Source organism: Myxocyprinus asiaticus, chromosome 16 (genome assembly GCF_019703515.2).
Source record: "Myxocyprinus asiaticus isolate MX2 ecotype Aquarium Trade chromosome 16, UBuf_Myxa_2, whole genome shotgun sequence".
Taxonomy (NCBI): domain Eukaryota; kingdom Metazoa; phylum Chordata; class Actinopteri; order Cypriniformes; family Catostomidae; genus Myxocyprinus; species Myxocyprinus asiaticus.
Window position 1 is genome coordinate 8200311 of NC_059359.1, and position 12445 is coordinate 8212755.

At 37.4% G+C, this 12445-nt stretch overlaps 1 protein-coding gene across 1 annotated transcript in view; it reads left to right on the forward strand.

The window, feature by feature from the left end:
* Nucleotides 1–459: 459 nt before the first annotated feature.
* The window catches only part of LOC127454460 (zinc finger protein ZFPM2-like), a 233185-nt gene continuing 221199 nt past the window's right edge, over nucleotides 460–12445 (forward strand). The window contains exon 1 of the mRNA XM_051721684.1: nucleotides 460–770. Coding sequence (XP_051577644.1) covers nucleotides 731–770 — 40 coding nt within the window. The 5' untranslated portion in view covers nucleotides 460–730. The remainder of the gene's footprint in view (nucleotides 771–12445) is intronic.

Genomic DNA, 12445 nt, shown 5'->3' on the forward strand with positions numbered 1-12445 from the left:
AGCGCTTGTCAGACAGGTGTGATTTCAGTGTTAACTGTCTGGTAAGGAGAGAGAGAGAGAGAGAGAGAGAGAGAGAGAGAGAGAGAGAGAGAGAGAGAGAGAGAGAGAGAGAGAGAGATGCCTTTGATAGGCCTCCAAAATTATAGCTACGCTTTAACTTGGGCATGCAAAACAATATTCATGTAAAAATCTGGTATGAGTTTATTATGTTATCTTAGTATGAGGTCGAATCTTTATTTAGAACTTTTATACAAACAGATAAAATGAATAACACGTTTGGCTTGAGTTTTGGTAATTATTATCTAATAAGGGGAATATATAAAAAACAATGAAGTTACAGTAACAGTAGCGTGTGTGAGAGAAATTGTGTCTATACGGCGCCTGCGGTGGATCAAACTTCATGTTCAAACAAAAGCGCGAAACGCCTTCCTCCCACTGTCAGTCCGAGCGGACCGCAGCTCCGCACACACACACACACACACACACACACACACACACACACACACACACACACACACACACACACACACACACACACACACACACACACACACAACAGAGACAGCGCGCGCGCGCTGAGCAAGGGGAACGCGTGTGTGAGGGCAAGAGCCTGTGAATAATCGTCATTCCTTCTGCGACCCGTTCGGATCTTGGATGATCCATAATAATCCTTCATAATAATCTATAACACCAATTATTTATAATCAATAAGCATCTGGATCACCCCAACATGTCCCGCAGAAAGCAGAGCAACCCCCGGCAAATCAAACGTAAGTAACTGTTTATTATTATTATTGTTTATTTCTAAGCCGAGCGGAGTAAAGTTTATATGGAAGAGAGTGACAGATCGGAGATCAGTTCATTATGACAACTGAATGCAGCAGGTGCAACTGTTCATTCTTTCCGTCTTTCTTTAACTCTTTTCATCTTTCACTCTTGTTTGTTTTCATTGAGGCACATCAAGATGTTCTCCCATGATGATACAGTGAATGTGAAAACTTGTACTGCATGTTTTAAATCTACATCTATTTATTTTGCTTGGTTATTATATATATATATATATATATATATATATATATATATATAAAGAATAGCCTAAATGTACGTTTGTGTTGTCTGGAATTTAAAGTGCATTTATCGGCTAATAGTGATGCAGTGTATGCACTTATTTAATGCTAGAAGTTTGAAATATTGAAAAAGCACGAGCAGATTCTCTGTTTTTACTTTGAAATAGAATATGAAGATGTACAGCTGATTCTTTGAAAGGCAAGAGGGTCTCGAGGATCTATTTAGAGTCAGTACATCTCTCAATCTTTTTGTATTTGAGGCATGTCGAGATATTTCCCATGATGGTGCAGGGAATGTGACATTTGGAAGATATGTCATTTATTTATTTACTCCTCTCAGTTATTCTAGTTTATGGTGGCTTGGCTTGCAAAATATAAGAATAAAAATCTATGCAATTTTGTGTTTGTTTTAGGGTAAAAAGTGCATTTATAATTGTAATGCATGTACTTATTTTAATGCTGATGCTGTTTTACAGTATAGATTTGCACTGATTTATCTTTTTGGTTCACAGTAATTTTAGATTAGAACATGTCCAGCTTTCTCTTGTAAAGAAGCTAAAGGCGGTCCATCGATCAGCTGTCGATATCATACAATAATAAATAAAAAAAAACTGCCTAGAATCCATAACACAGACACTCTAAAATGAGATTATACAGACAGAAATATACACATTTTCTGTATTCATGATAATGCAGCTTGAGCGAAAAACCTGATAAATAAATAATTGTAATTTTACCCAAAAAATAAATAAACAAATAAATAAAATAAATGTGTAAAATGGAACATAATTTCATTTTTTTTTCTGTTTCCAAAAAAAGTGTCTGTTGTGATTTCTGTGGTCTGAAATTAATTTCATACGTAATGATTCTGACACATCTTAGCCTAGAATTATCTTTAGAGCTCTACAGAGTTAAATAATGTGTTTGATAAAAATATATGCCATTTGTTGATTATTTTGTAAAATGTTCATTTTGTCAGGCCTATTTCAGGACACCTGATATTTTGTAGGACTTCATGAAGTGAAGTGATCAAACATTAAAATTACGGTTCTGTCATTCAAACAATAATTGATTGAGCTGGCTACTGCATTCATCAAAATGAGAGTTGTATGAAGTGAGATCGCTGGTGATGGCTTTTAGCAGCAGTGTGTGGGTGTGTGTGTTTGTGTGTGTTTGGAGCGCAGGGAGGAATAAGGAATCTTCTTCTGTTGTAAAATGTTTTTTAGTAAGAGGCATTGGGCCACCATAATGTCATTTTGATGAGAAGCAGCGAGATAAACTAGTTACACAACTCTGAAAGCTGTATTTTCTTTTCCTTGCTGCCCGATATTTATATGCGTGTCATCATGTTTGTACATGCAGCTCATTATTACAGGTATATCAAAGAAACATGCACATGCACACACACAGAAATAGAAATATTTCTATTTCTATTTCTGTGTGTGTGCATGCGCATGTTTCTTTGATATACCTGTAATAATGAGCTGCATGTAATCATCTAAAAATATTTCACTAGACAAGTTAAATGTAACTTTTAGAAGCTTCTTTTTTCTTATATTAGTATTATTTCTATATAATATGTTATATAACTTTGAAAATACATTTTCAGCATGAATAATTTTGACTACTTTATTTACATATTTAAATATTGAAACACTGCACTAAAGATGTTCAGCTAAAATTGTTTACTGTACCAATATGCAGTAAACACAAATACAATCGAAGATTTGCTGCAGCTATCAGTCAGTGCAATGCAATGTTTGCGCATTGTGTTTGACGTGGTACTTTTCGTTATCTTCTTCGACAAGCATGACAGGTTTTGACTACCAGAGACGAGCTGTAGTCATTAGACTGTTGACCGAGGTGTTTGCATGCAAATCAATCTGTGAATGCCTTCAAAATTTAAGATGTCCAGGAATGAGCCGAGGTTAAAGTTAATAGCTCTCACAGCGCCATTACTAGAGCATTCGTAGAGGTGCTAATATCAGGCTATTGTCTCTGGCTTTAAAAGGTCACATGGAGCCCATATTTCCTCTCGCACGCACTTCAGGAAGAGGAAGAGAGAGGAAGAGACCGTCTGATCCAGTGTACAGAGAGACTGAGAGTCATTCTAGAGGACAAAAAGGTTGTTGGACAACAGCCCCCCCGCCCCCCACCCCCGCCCCTGTCCCGCCATACGTTGATCGGTTATCTAAAATTGTGATTCATGCAGTATTTTAATATTTTGCTTATTCTCTCCCCTTGGGTGCTCTCTGAGCAATGATAAAAAGGCTGTATTGAAAAAGCACCATTAATTTGCACCGATGCCTGTGAGATAGGGCAGATAATGGGAAAGATAAGGCGAGGAGATATACCATCAGAGCCCCGATTATTACCATTAAAATTCCAACCCAGCAATCTGCAGTGGGCTGATAATTCCCTCTCCGTTTCCACCACTTTGGATGATAAGGCAAAAAATAGTCATCCACCACTCCTTGATTAGGCTGCCTGGATATCCCGATAATACTGTGATAAATTATGTATTTCTCCTCCTTGTTTTTTGGCCCTGAAACGTTACATCTGATTTACTTTTTTATTAATATTTATTTTGCGTTCATTTTCTTCCCCGCCCCCCCCCCCCCCCACCGACAAAGCAAAAACCTTTCTTGCACTCTTCTCTTTCACTTCTTCTCTTCATAATAAGAGTTTGATAGAGAGGTGATGGAGCGCAAGATGTTTTGTATGGGAGCTCATATCAGCGTTATCAGCTCATCTCCACAACCGCCTGCTTGCTGCTGTTGTTTTTAGCCCTTATCACCTCATGCCAATATGCCAATAAATTGGCCCGATTGTTAGCTGAACTGAGTTGGAGCCAGCAAAAAATTTATGACAGGAAGAGATGAAAATATTGCTGATGTGAAATGGAGTGCGATTAGCTTTGCAGGAGAGCGTGATGTCTCTCTCTCTGTTGAGGAAAGTCTGTTGGTGCTTTAATAGGCTGGGTAGATACACAGGTTGGCGAATGGAAAGCATGCCCTGTGATGTAATTTGTCTGTAAAATAACCCCTCAAGTTGTGTGTGTGGGGTTGGAGAGCAGGCGGGGTGGTGGAGGTAAGGCTGCTCTGCATCACAAGCCTGAAATGTGAAGCTGCCACTGTAGGCAGCATTTTATGGCATGATAGGCACGCCACCGACGCAAAGGCTGTTCCAAAAGGTAGAGACCATAATAGAGTGCAACAGTCGTGTTCCGGAACTAAAATTCCCATCCATAGATGAAATGATTTTCAATGTAACGTATAAACCTTTAAAGAGAGACCTACTGTGAGCTCTGAGGTTGTTTATTGATAGTATATGCTTTCGTTGAAACCATCAGACTGCGTCATTTCAACTTCATTGTTTAAAAATTGTGTGTTATATTGGAATTCCTGGTGAAAAACGACATCACCCATAGTCCAACGGAGGAAGCTTAAACAATCATAGAACCGCGGCCAACAAAGCCTGCGAGCCTAGCCCAGGAGCGACTGCCCTCTCCCATGACGCACTGTGAATGACATAATCGAGTCTGTCTCCCTTTACCCTTAAACTACATTTATACTTGTATATATCAGAATATTTTGTTATAATATATTGTTTCTATACTTATAATCAACAACTTAAAATCAATAGTTTTATATATTTATATCGTGTTTTTATTCGATTGTGTCATTCGCTTGAATAAACACCCTCAAACTACTTATATAATGGCATATATCTTAATATTTTGCAATACACTTTAAATATAATGATTCTATACTTATAATCAACAACTTTCCATCCAAAGTTTTTGTCAGATTTTCAAATACTTTTTTGCTTCAAATCAAAGTTTGTAATTTGTAAAATGTTGTAATCCCTATGGGAAAAATGAATGGGAAAAATACTTTTGGAACAAGACGGCTGAAAAAGGGGACGGGCACTATTATGTTGCCTCCTAAGATACCTCGTATGTGTTCATCAAAGAGAAGGCAATCTTAAAATGCATTACGTTGAGCTCAGTAAAAAACTAAATCCAAAATGGCAGACAAAGTGACAGAAATGTTGATTATAAATATACTTATATTACATTCATTACTGAAATATTTATATAAAAAGGTAGTTCAATGTAATTAAAATTCACTATTTTACCCAATATTTATTGTGTGCTATGTATTGTTATGCTTATTTAAGTATCGCGTCATTAGCTTAGGAATATGCTAACATCAGACTCCATTGGGATCAATTGTGAGTTGAATCTCCTTTGTAGAGTTGCTGTCTATGTATGTACATCATTTCAAATCAGTCACTTTTGTTTTGTCTAGGTAAGGATGCTAACTTAGAAGGCAGCTGCCAGTAGGCAATATACAGTAAAGGCAGCTCACTAGGATTCAGAACGTCCGCTATGGATCGGGTTTTCACTGAGCTTGAATGGGATTGTTTTTTCCACAAAGAACATATGTGATGCTGCCTTAAAATTTGGTCAAAACTGGGTATTTTAGAAGGCAGAATAATGTTGCTGCCAAGCTACTGGAACAGCCTCCCTGGCTGTCTAGTTAGGCAGCTCAGTAGGTTTTGAAACAGAACCAGTGTTGGGTAAAGTTACTTTTAAAAGTAACTCATTAGAATATTACTTTACTCCTTAAAAAAATCAACTAAATTAATTGAAAAGTATCTTTTTATGGAAAGTAAAGCAGTACATTACTTTTGTGTTACTTTTTTCTCACAGCCACTTTCTCTTCTGCTATGCTGTGCATTCCATACAAAAAAGCCACGAATTGCATACAAGAGACATTACAGGTCATGCTAGCTACTGTACAACACTCATGTCAAACAACATAGTGAACAAGCAGATATTTAGAAAGTAGGTCTTCACATCATATTTATAATAAATAATCAATAACATGAATATGCATGATTTGTTTTTCCATCAACATGCCAGCCAATTTGAATAATGAAGAGTAACCACTGTCTTACCTAAAGCAGCAAAGTCAAGCACTTGAAACTGTATCATACGTCATCATATGCTGTGCCAGTCGACAATGCCAGAGACCACTTGAGATGTTTTTCAAAAGTCAGGATAAAATTAAGTGGGGAATGCCAGCCTAACTTATTCAAGGAATGTTTCTGATAATAAAATAATATTTTTCACTTAAGTCATCACAGTGCAGCTTGTTTTGTGTTGATCCACGGTGTGTACAGATGCGCATATTGATACAGCTTGAATGGAGTCGTTTTTAATACTAACAAAATGTCATAAAAACGGTTTGTTTCACAAATCAAACTACTTTGAACAAAAATGTAGAATCTTTTTAGAAATTAAGACGTTTTCTCTGCATACACAATCGATGTAGAACGTTGCTCGCAGCCACTGATCCAGAGTCAGCTTTTCTCATCCCATTCTCCCAGATACGGGGAGCTGTAACACAGAGCAATTTGGCTGCACAAGTCAGTGAATTGAGTGAGTATTTCACCCTGTATATCACGCTGTGGCCAGTGGAAGGCTAGTCTTATAATCCCTCTGCCTAAACGTGTTTACTGATTTTTTAATGCAGTGTGTATTTACACATGAATCAGTCGCGTTTCACTCAACCGAATGTTGAATGTTAAATGCTTTAAAGCGTATCAGTTTGGATGCAAACTGATCCTAGGGCAATGGTTATAGCAGCTTTATAACAAAGCAATTCAGATGCACAAACAGTCATTAATCATTCTACGTTGTATGTAACTATAATTCTGTTGTGGCCACGGGAAGACTTCTCCCGGCTAATGCCTGTGCTATATTATACCACGAAAGCGTACATGAATCAGTCACGAAAAAACAAAGTTTCACTTACCACTTTCACTTTTGAGGACACACTTCTTAACTCTGGGTTTTATTGTCATGACAATAAAGACAAAGACAAAGTTTATGACGGCTGCTCATGTACACTCCAGCGCACAACAAATCCACCGTTGCAAATGATGAGTACAACTGGATTCCACTGAAGCTTTCAGATTTACATGAACTTTACCAGCAATATTTAGCAGTTTTTAAAACATAAATCTCAGGGTGGGCTAAAAGAAGACTTGTTGTGCTCTGCCCATCGCTGATAAGCATGGCTCATACTCTCTAGAACTACAATATCCATCATGCACACACATATGAAAACTTCATTGTCTGTGCATCTTTGTAAGGCAAGCCTCACAGTCTCTAGAGATACAATGCCCATCATGCACTACATCTCCTCCTCAAAGTTTGCACATGTTTTTCTCGCAATATGGGGAAAGTTTACAAAAGCAACGTGTTACTTTATTTAAAAAGTAACTCCGATATAATTATAAATATTGCGTTAATTTACTCATTACTCGGAAAAGTAATATGATAACGTAACGTGCGTTACTTTTAACACGTTACCCCCAGCACTGAACAGAACCTTTATCTGGACCAAAATCCTGATTCTGACCAATAGGGGTTCAACAACAGGAACATATCCAACACACTCTCACGGTGAAATCGTCAGGATTCCTATGAGTTTTCTATGATTGGCTAATTCGTCTGATATCGTGCGACTGCACTCGTTTGAATTCCTACGGCTTTCACTACAGCCAATGACATCGCTGGACATCATTTCCATCTAATACATGAAAATTACTTGCTTCTGTCACATACAACAGCTTTCTATCATGTTTACACACTCTACTGATTGGTTAAGTTTAGATAAGGGGTTTGGGTTAGGGCATAATATTAATAAGTATGTCCTTAACGCCTCATGCGCAGAACTTGCGCTTACTTCCACATTAAATATCCGGGAATTTGCATGTGAAGAATTCGTATGAGTTTATGCGAACAACATCGTGCGAAACCATACGAAATAGCCAACTGGTAAATTATGTATGACCTTTCATGAGCTCGGGTTGAACATATCAGGAGCGAATAGACCTTGTTTTATCTCGGTTTTGAGTTGAAAGACAAAGGAAATGCAATTGACAGATAAGTATCTGCTTCTAAAATGTTAGTTCGAAATGCAGTGCCAATCTCAGAGGATGTGTCAGTGTTCTGTGATAATTTGGAGGGTTGTTGTTGCTCTATGAATGTGTGTGTGTAATCAACTGTACTATGCCACTATGACTTCTTGAAAATGCCTGTGTGATTTTCATCTTGGCTCCGCCCAGCAGATGATGATGTCATATGAGAGCTCCATCAGGCCTATCAGGTGACACGTCCATCTCTGGATAGGGTTTATCACAGGCTCAACTTATAATGGAGCAGTGAGAGTGTTTGCTGACTCGGCTGCCAACATGTCAGTGTGGATGTGTGTATGGATATGTTTATGCTAGAGATGAAAAGGATGTCTGCATGTACTTTATTTACTATAGTTTGAGGGGATATTTGTTCCCTGAAATGAGCTAAATATGACAACCTCTTTGGGGACATTTGGGGATGTCCTCAATTAAACAAAAATAATTAATAATAAAAGATTCAGAAATAAAATTATTTTCTAAAAGGTTAGGTTAGTTTCTAGTAATTATAATCGATTTAGGGTTAGGGTATAATAACCCTATAAATGTATAATAACAATAGAAGTCTATGGTATAGTATGTTCCCTTTTAGCTAAGTTGTTTGAAATGCAGTGATTTATCTGTTTATTTTCACTAGATTTACTAGTTTGTGTTTTATAGCGTTCTATTTTTTTGCCATTTTATTTTAAATAATAGTGAATATTCATGCAGCATACATCTGGTTTGTGTGTGTGTGTGTGTGTGTGGGGTTTGGAATTTAGTGGTGTATCTGTTTATTCTCATTGGATTAACTCAATTCTTTTTTTTAATTTTCTATTTTTATGGCTTTTTGTTTAAACTATAATTGGTGAACATCAGTGGAATTGTGTGTGTGTGTGTCTGTGGTGAGTCTTTGGTCTTTGTGGTTTGTTCTTACACTCGGCTGATGTTTTCCCTCGTCAAGGAATATCTGACGTTGTGTGTATATGTGTATTGTGTTCCAGTGTGTTTCACAACTGAATTGTTGTCCAAACCAACTGAAGCATCCGATGGTTTTGGAGGGAGAATATCATATTGTGGTAAAATCAAAACTCCTTTGAGACGACTATCTCATACTTTAGACCTTTTTTTGTTAATTCCACTAATGAAAGTGTGTCTTCCTGTGTTCTTCATAGATTTATGTCTTATGACGAATGGCTGCTGGATGCCAACTTTCCTTTCGACATCTGTTGGCTGCCATGCCAGTAACAGATTGTGTTGTTTTGCCTCGCCTAAGCTGAAGGAGTGTTTGCCTCCATAATCTTTTACAATGCAAATATTTGAATGCAAATGCTGCCAGTCTGATATAAAGACCATTTTGTTGTCATTTGAGATGAGTTTATGTTCGACTGTAGCTCGATTGTGAGAGCATGGCTCTACCAATGCCAAGGTTGTTGGTTCAATTTCCAGGGAACACATACTGATATCTTTACATTATTTACCTGAAAAAGAAGAAAACAGAGGAGTTTACACTACTGTCTTATATAGCGCCCCTTTTGGCCAACTGAGAAATTATGAATTGTATCATGATACATTTTAAAATCCAATAGCCCATGAAACTGAGGTTGTGTAGCTAGAAGTGTACTTGTGTAGAGTATGTTTATCTGATTATACTGTTCTGGTTTTGTTGTGAAAGGGATAGTCCACCCAAAAATGAAAATTCTCTCATCATTTATTCACCCTCATGCCATCCCCGATGTGTTTGACCTTCTTTCTTCTGCAGAACACAAACAAAGTTTTTTTTAGAAGAATATCTCTGCTCTGTAGGTCCTTACAATGCAAGTGAATGGTGACCAGACCTTTCAAGCACCAAAAATCACATAAAGGCCAGATAAAAGTAATCCATATGGTTCCAGTGGTTTAATCCATATCTTCAGAAGCGATATGATAATGTAGGTGAGAAACATAAATCTCAACTGTTTTTTTTTTTTTTTTTTTTTAGGAGCTTGACCGCCCATGGTCATAATATGCTGTTGGATGGAAAAGTGTGTGAACATTTACATTTCTCTTTTTGTGTTTCACAGAAGAAAGAAAGTTTGGAAAAACTTGAGTAAATTATGACAGAATTTTGGGGTGAACTGTTCCTTTGAGGCAACTTTCCCTTCCACTCTGTCTTGAAGGACCTAACAAGATCAAATCACAGAAATTGTACTTGACTAATCTGTGTCTTCTGTTATTTAGTTTATTTAGCCATGATATCAGTGATCAGTCTATTGAGCCCCAGGTAACAACTGACTTTCAGCCTTCGAGTTAATAGCCTTGTGTCTTGCTTGTACAGATCAATATTGGTATTAATTAATCAGCTCTATCAGCCGCGCGATCTGGTTCTATTTGTTGCTACATCTGCGCAATATCAATAGGGAAAGTGTACTCCCTGATCGCCATGGCAACTTCATAGCTCAGGTCAAAGAAAGTGTATCTTATCTTGCTTGCAAGAGTGGCAAACTGCTTAGAAATCTAGTTTAGACTGTCAGATCATCGATTGGACCCTTTCTTTCTTTCTCTCTCTCTCTCTCTCTCCCTCCCCCTCCCTCCCTCCATAGCCTGCATTCCGATCAGGACAGAATTGGAATATCAGTATTTAAAGTCTGATAGTACCCTTAGGAAGGAAAAATCACAAATGAGATCTCTTTAACATCTCAGTTGTTTCTCCAAGACACCAATGATTAAAAGGATTAAATAAGATTTAATAGAAAACAATGATTATTTTTTTCCATTAGAAAAAGTGATGTCTCCTCTTGAGATTCAAAAAAGATCTCAACAATGTCTCATGCTGTGCTCAGGTTTACCAAGATCCCAACATCTGCAATCAAAATTCAGAGATCTCAATGTGAACTCAAATATTTCTCATCAAATTCTTCCTAGACCAAAATATCTGAGCTGTGCTATCCACATTCATGTTATAGCACTATAGAGCGCAAAGGTGCCTGAACACTTTTTCAGACGTCTTGGTTCAGGAAGTATTTTTCCCATTTTTTTCCATAGGAATTTCATAAAATCCCTCAAAAAGGAGTTTTAAGCCATGAACAAAACCAGCCAGCTCCAAAAAGGATCACAAGATCAAAAACTTTGATTTGAATGAAAAAGTATTTGGAAATCGGACAAAAATACAAAGGTGTAAGACTGTGTATTTAACGCCTTTCATGAGGAAATAATGAACTACAGTCCCATGAAGCATTGCAATTGATGTAATCGAATTAAAAATGATGGAAAAATATAAAACTATTGGTTTAAAGTTGTTGATTATAAGCGTAGAATGCATATATAAAGTATATTACAATATATTAAAATATATGATAGTAGTTTGAGAGTGTAGGGAGACCGATTTCAGATTAACTCAAGTCTCATTCATTCTGAGTGTGTGCTTGTGTGCATTTGCTTCTCACACACACACACAATCACAGAGACGTAACACAAGTCAATATCCATATTCATTACATGCCAAGATTTACGCTGATAACATTTTGTCGGGCAGATTGCCGGTCTAACCCGTGAAACTCACTTAATTGAGCCGTATCTCAACGCCGGTGATATTCGGAGCCAAGGTGAAGGAGATGTGCATGTAAAATGAGTGAATTCATGATGTGGCCCCTTCACTCTTTCTCTTTCTGACTATTTCCCCTTTTGGCAAGGGCCAAATAGAGAAAGTTAAATGAAGCAATTGTGTCCCCTAGACAGGAGGGTAAAAAAACGCAAGCGTCTATGTGTTGGGCTCCCCGGGGGCTATTCTTAGCCTGATTAGGTATATAACTACGCAGGAACCAAACCGCAAACTGGGTTGTGGGAGAGCAAGGGAGGAGGAGTTGTCATCGTACACTACACAACAAGTGTTGACACAATGCAAGCTTAAAGGGATATTTCACATAAAATGTAAAATGTTCTTAATTTACTCCCCCCTCATGTTGTTTCAAACACGTATGTCTTTCTTTCTCATGTGGAACACAAAAGGAAATGTTAGACAGAATGTTAGCATCAGTCACCATTAATTTGTATTGCATCTTGTAATGTAGCAATTAACTTTATTTCTTTTAAAGTAGTTTAACTACCACATTTTCCGCAGTGACGATTTCTCAGGGCCAGCAAAGCCTTCTCTGCTGGTGTAACATGCCTAATAAATAAATATTTTTTCATCCTTTCATTCTCATTGACCTTTGATGTATTTTCAGTCGCTTTCCACTCCTAATTAATCTACAAACGAATAGCAAAAAACAAAAAAATTTATCCAATCAGAATTTATTCCTCGATGCTTACAAGCAAAGTGTGACAACTGTTTCACAAATCGCATGACCGAAGCCATGCTCCTTCGACGAAGCAGTGCGTGAGTGTGAGCTCTACCCCGTCAGGCCTTCAGAATTTCCACAGAATCCCTC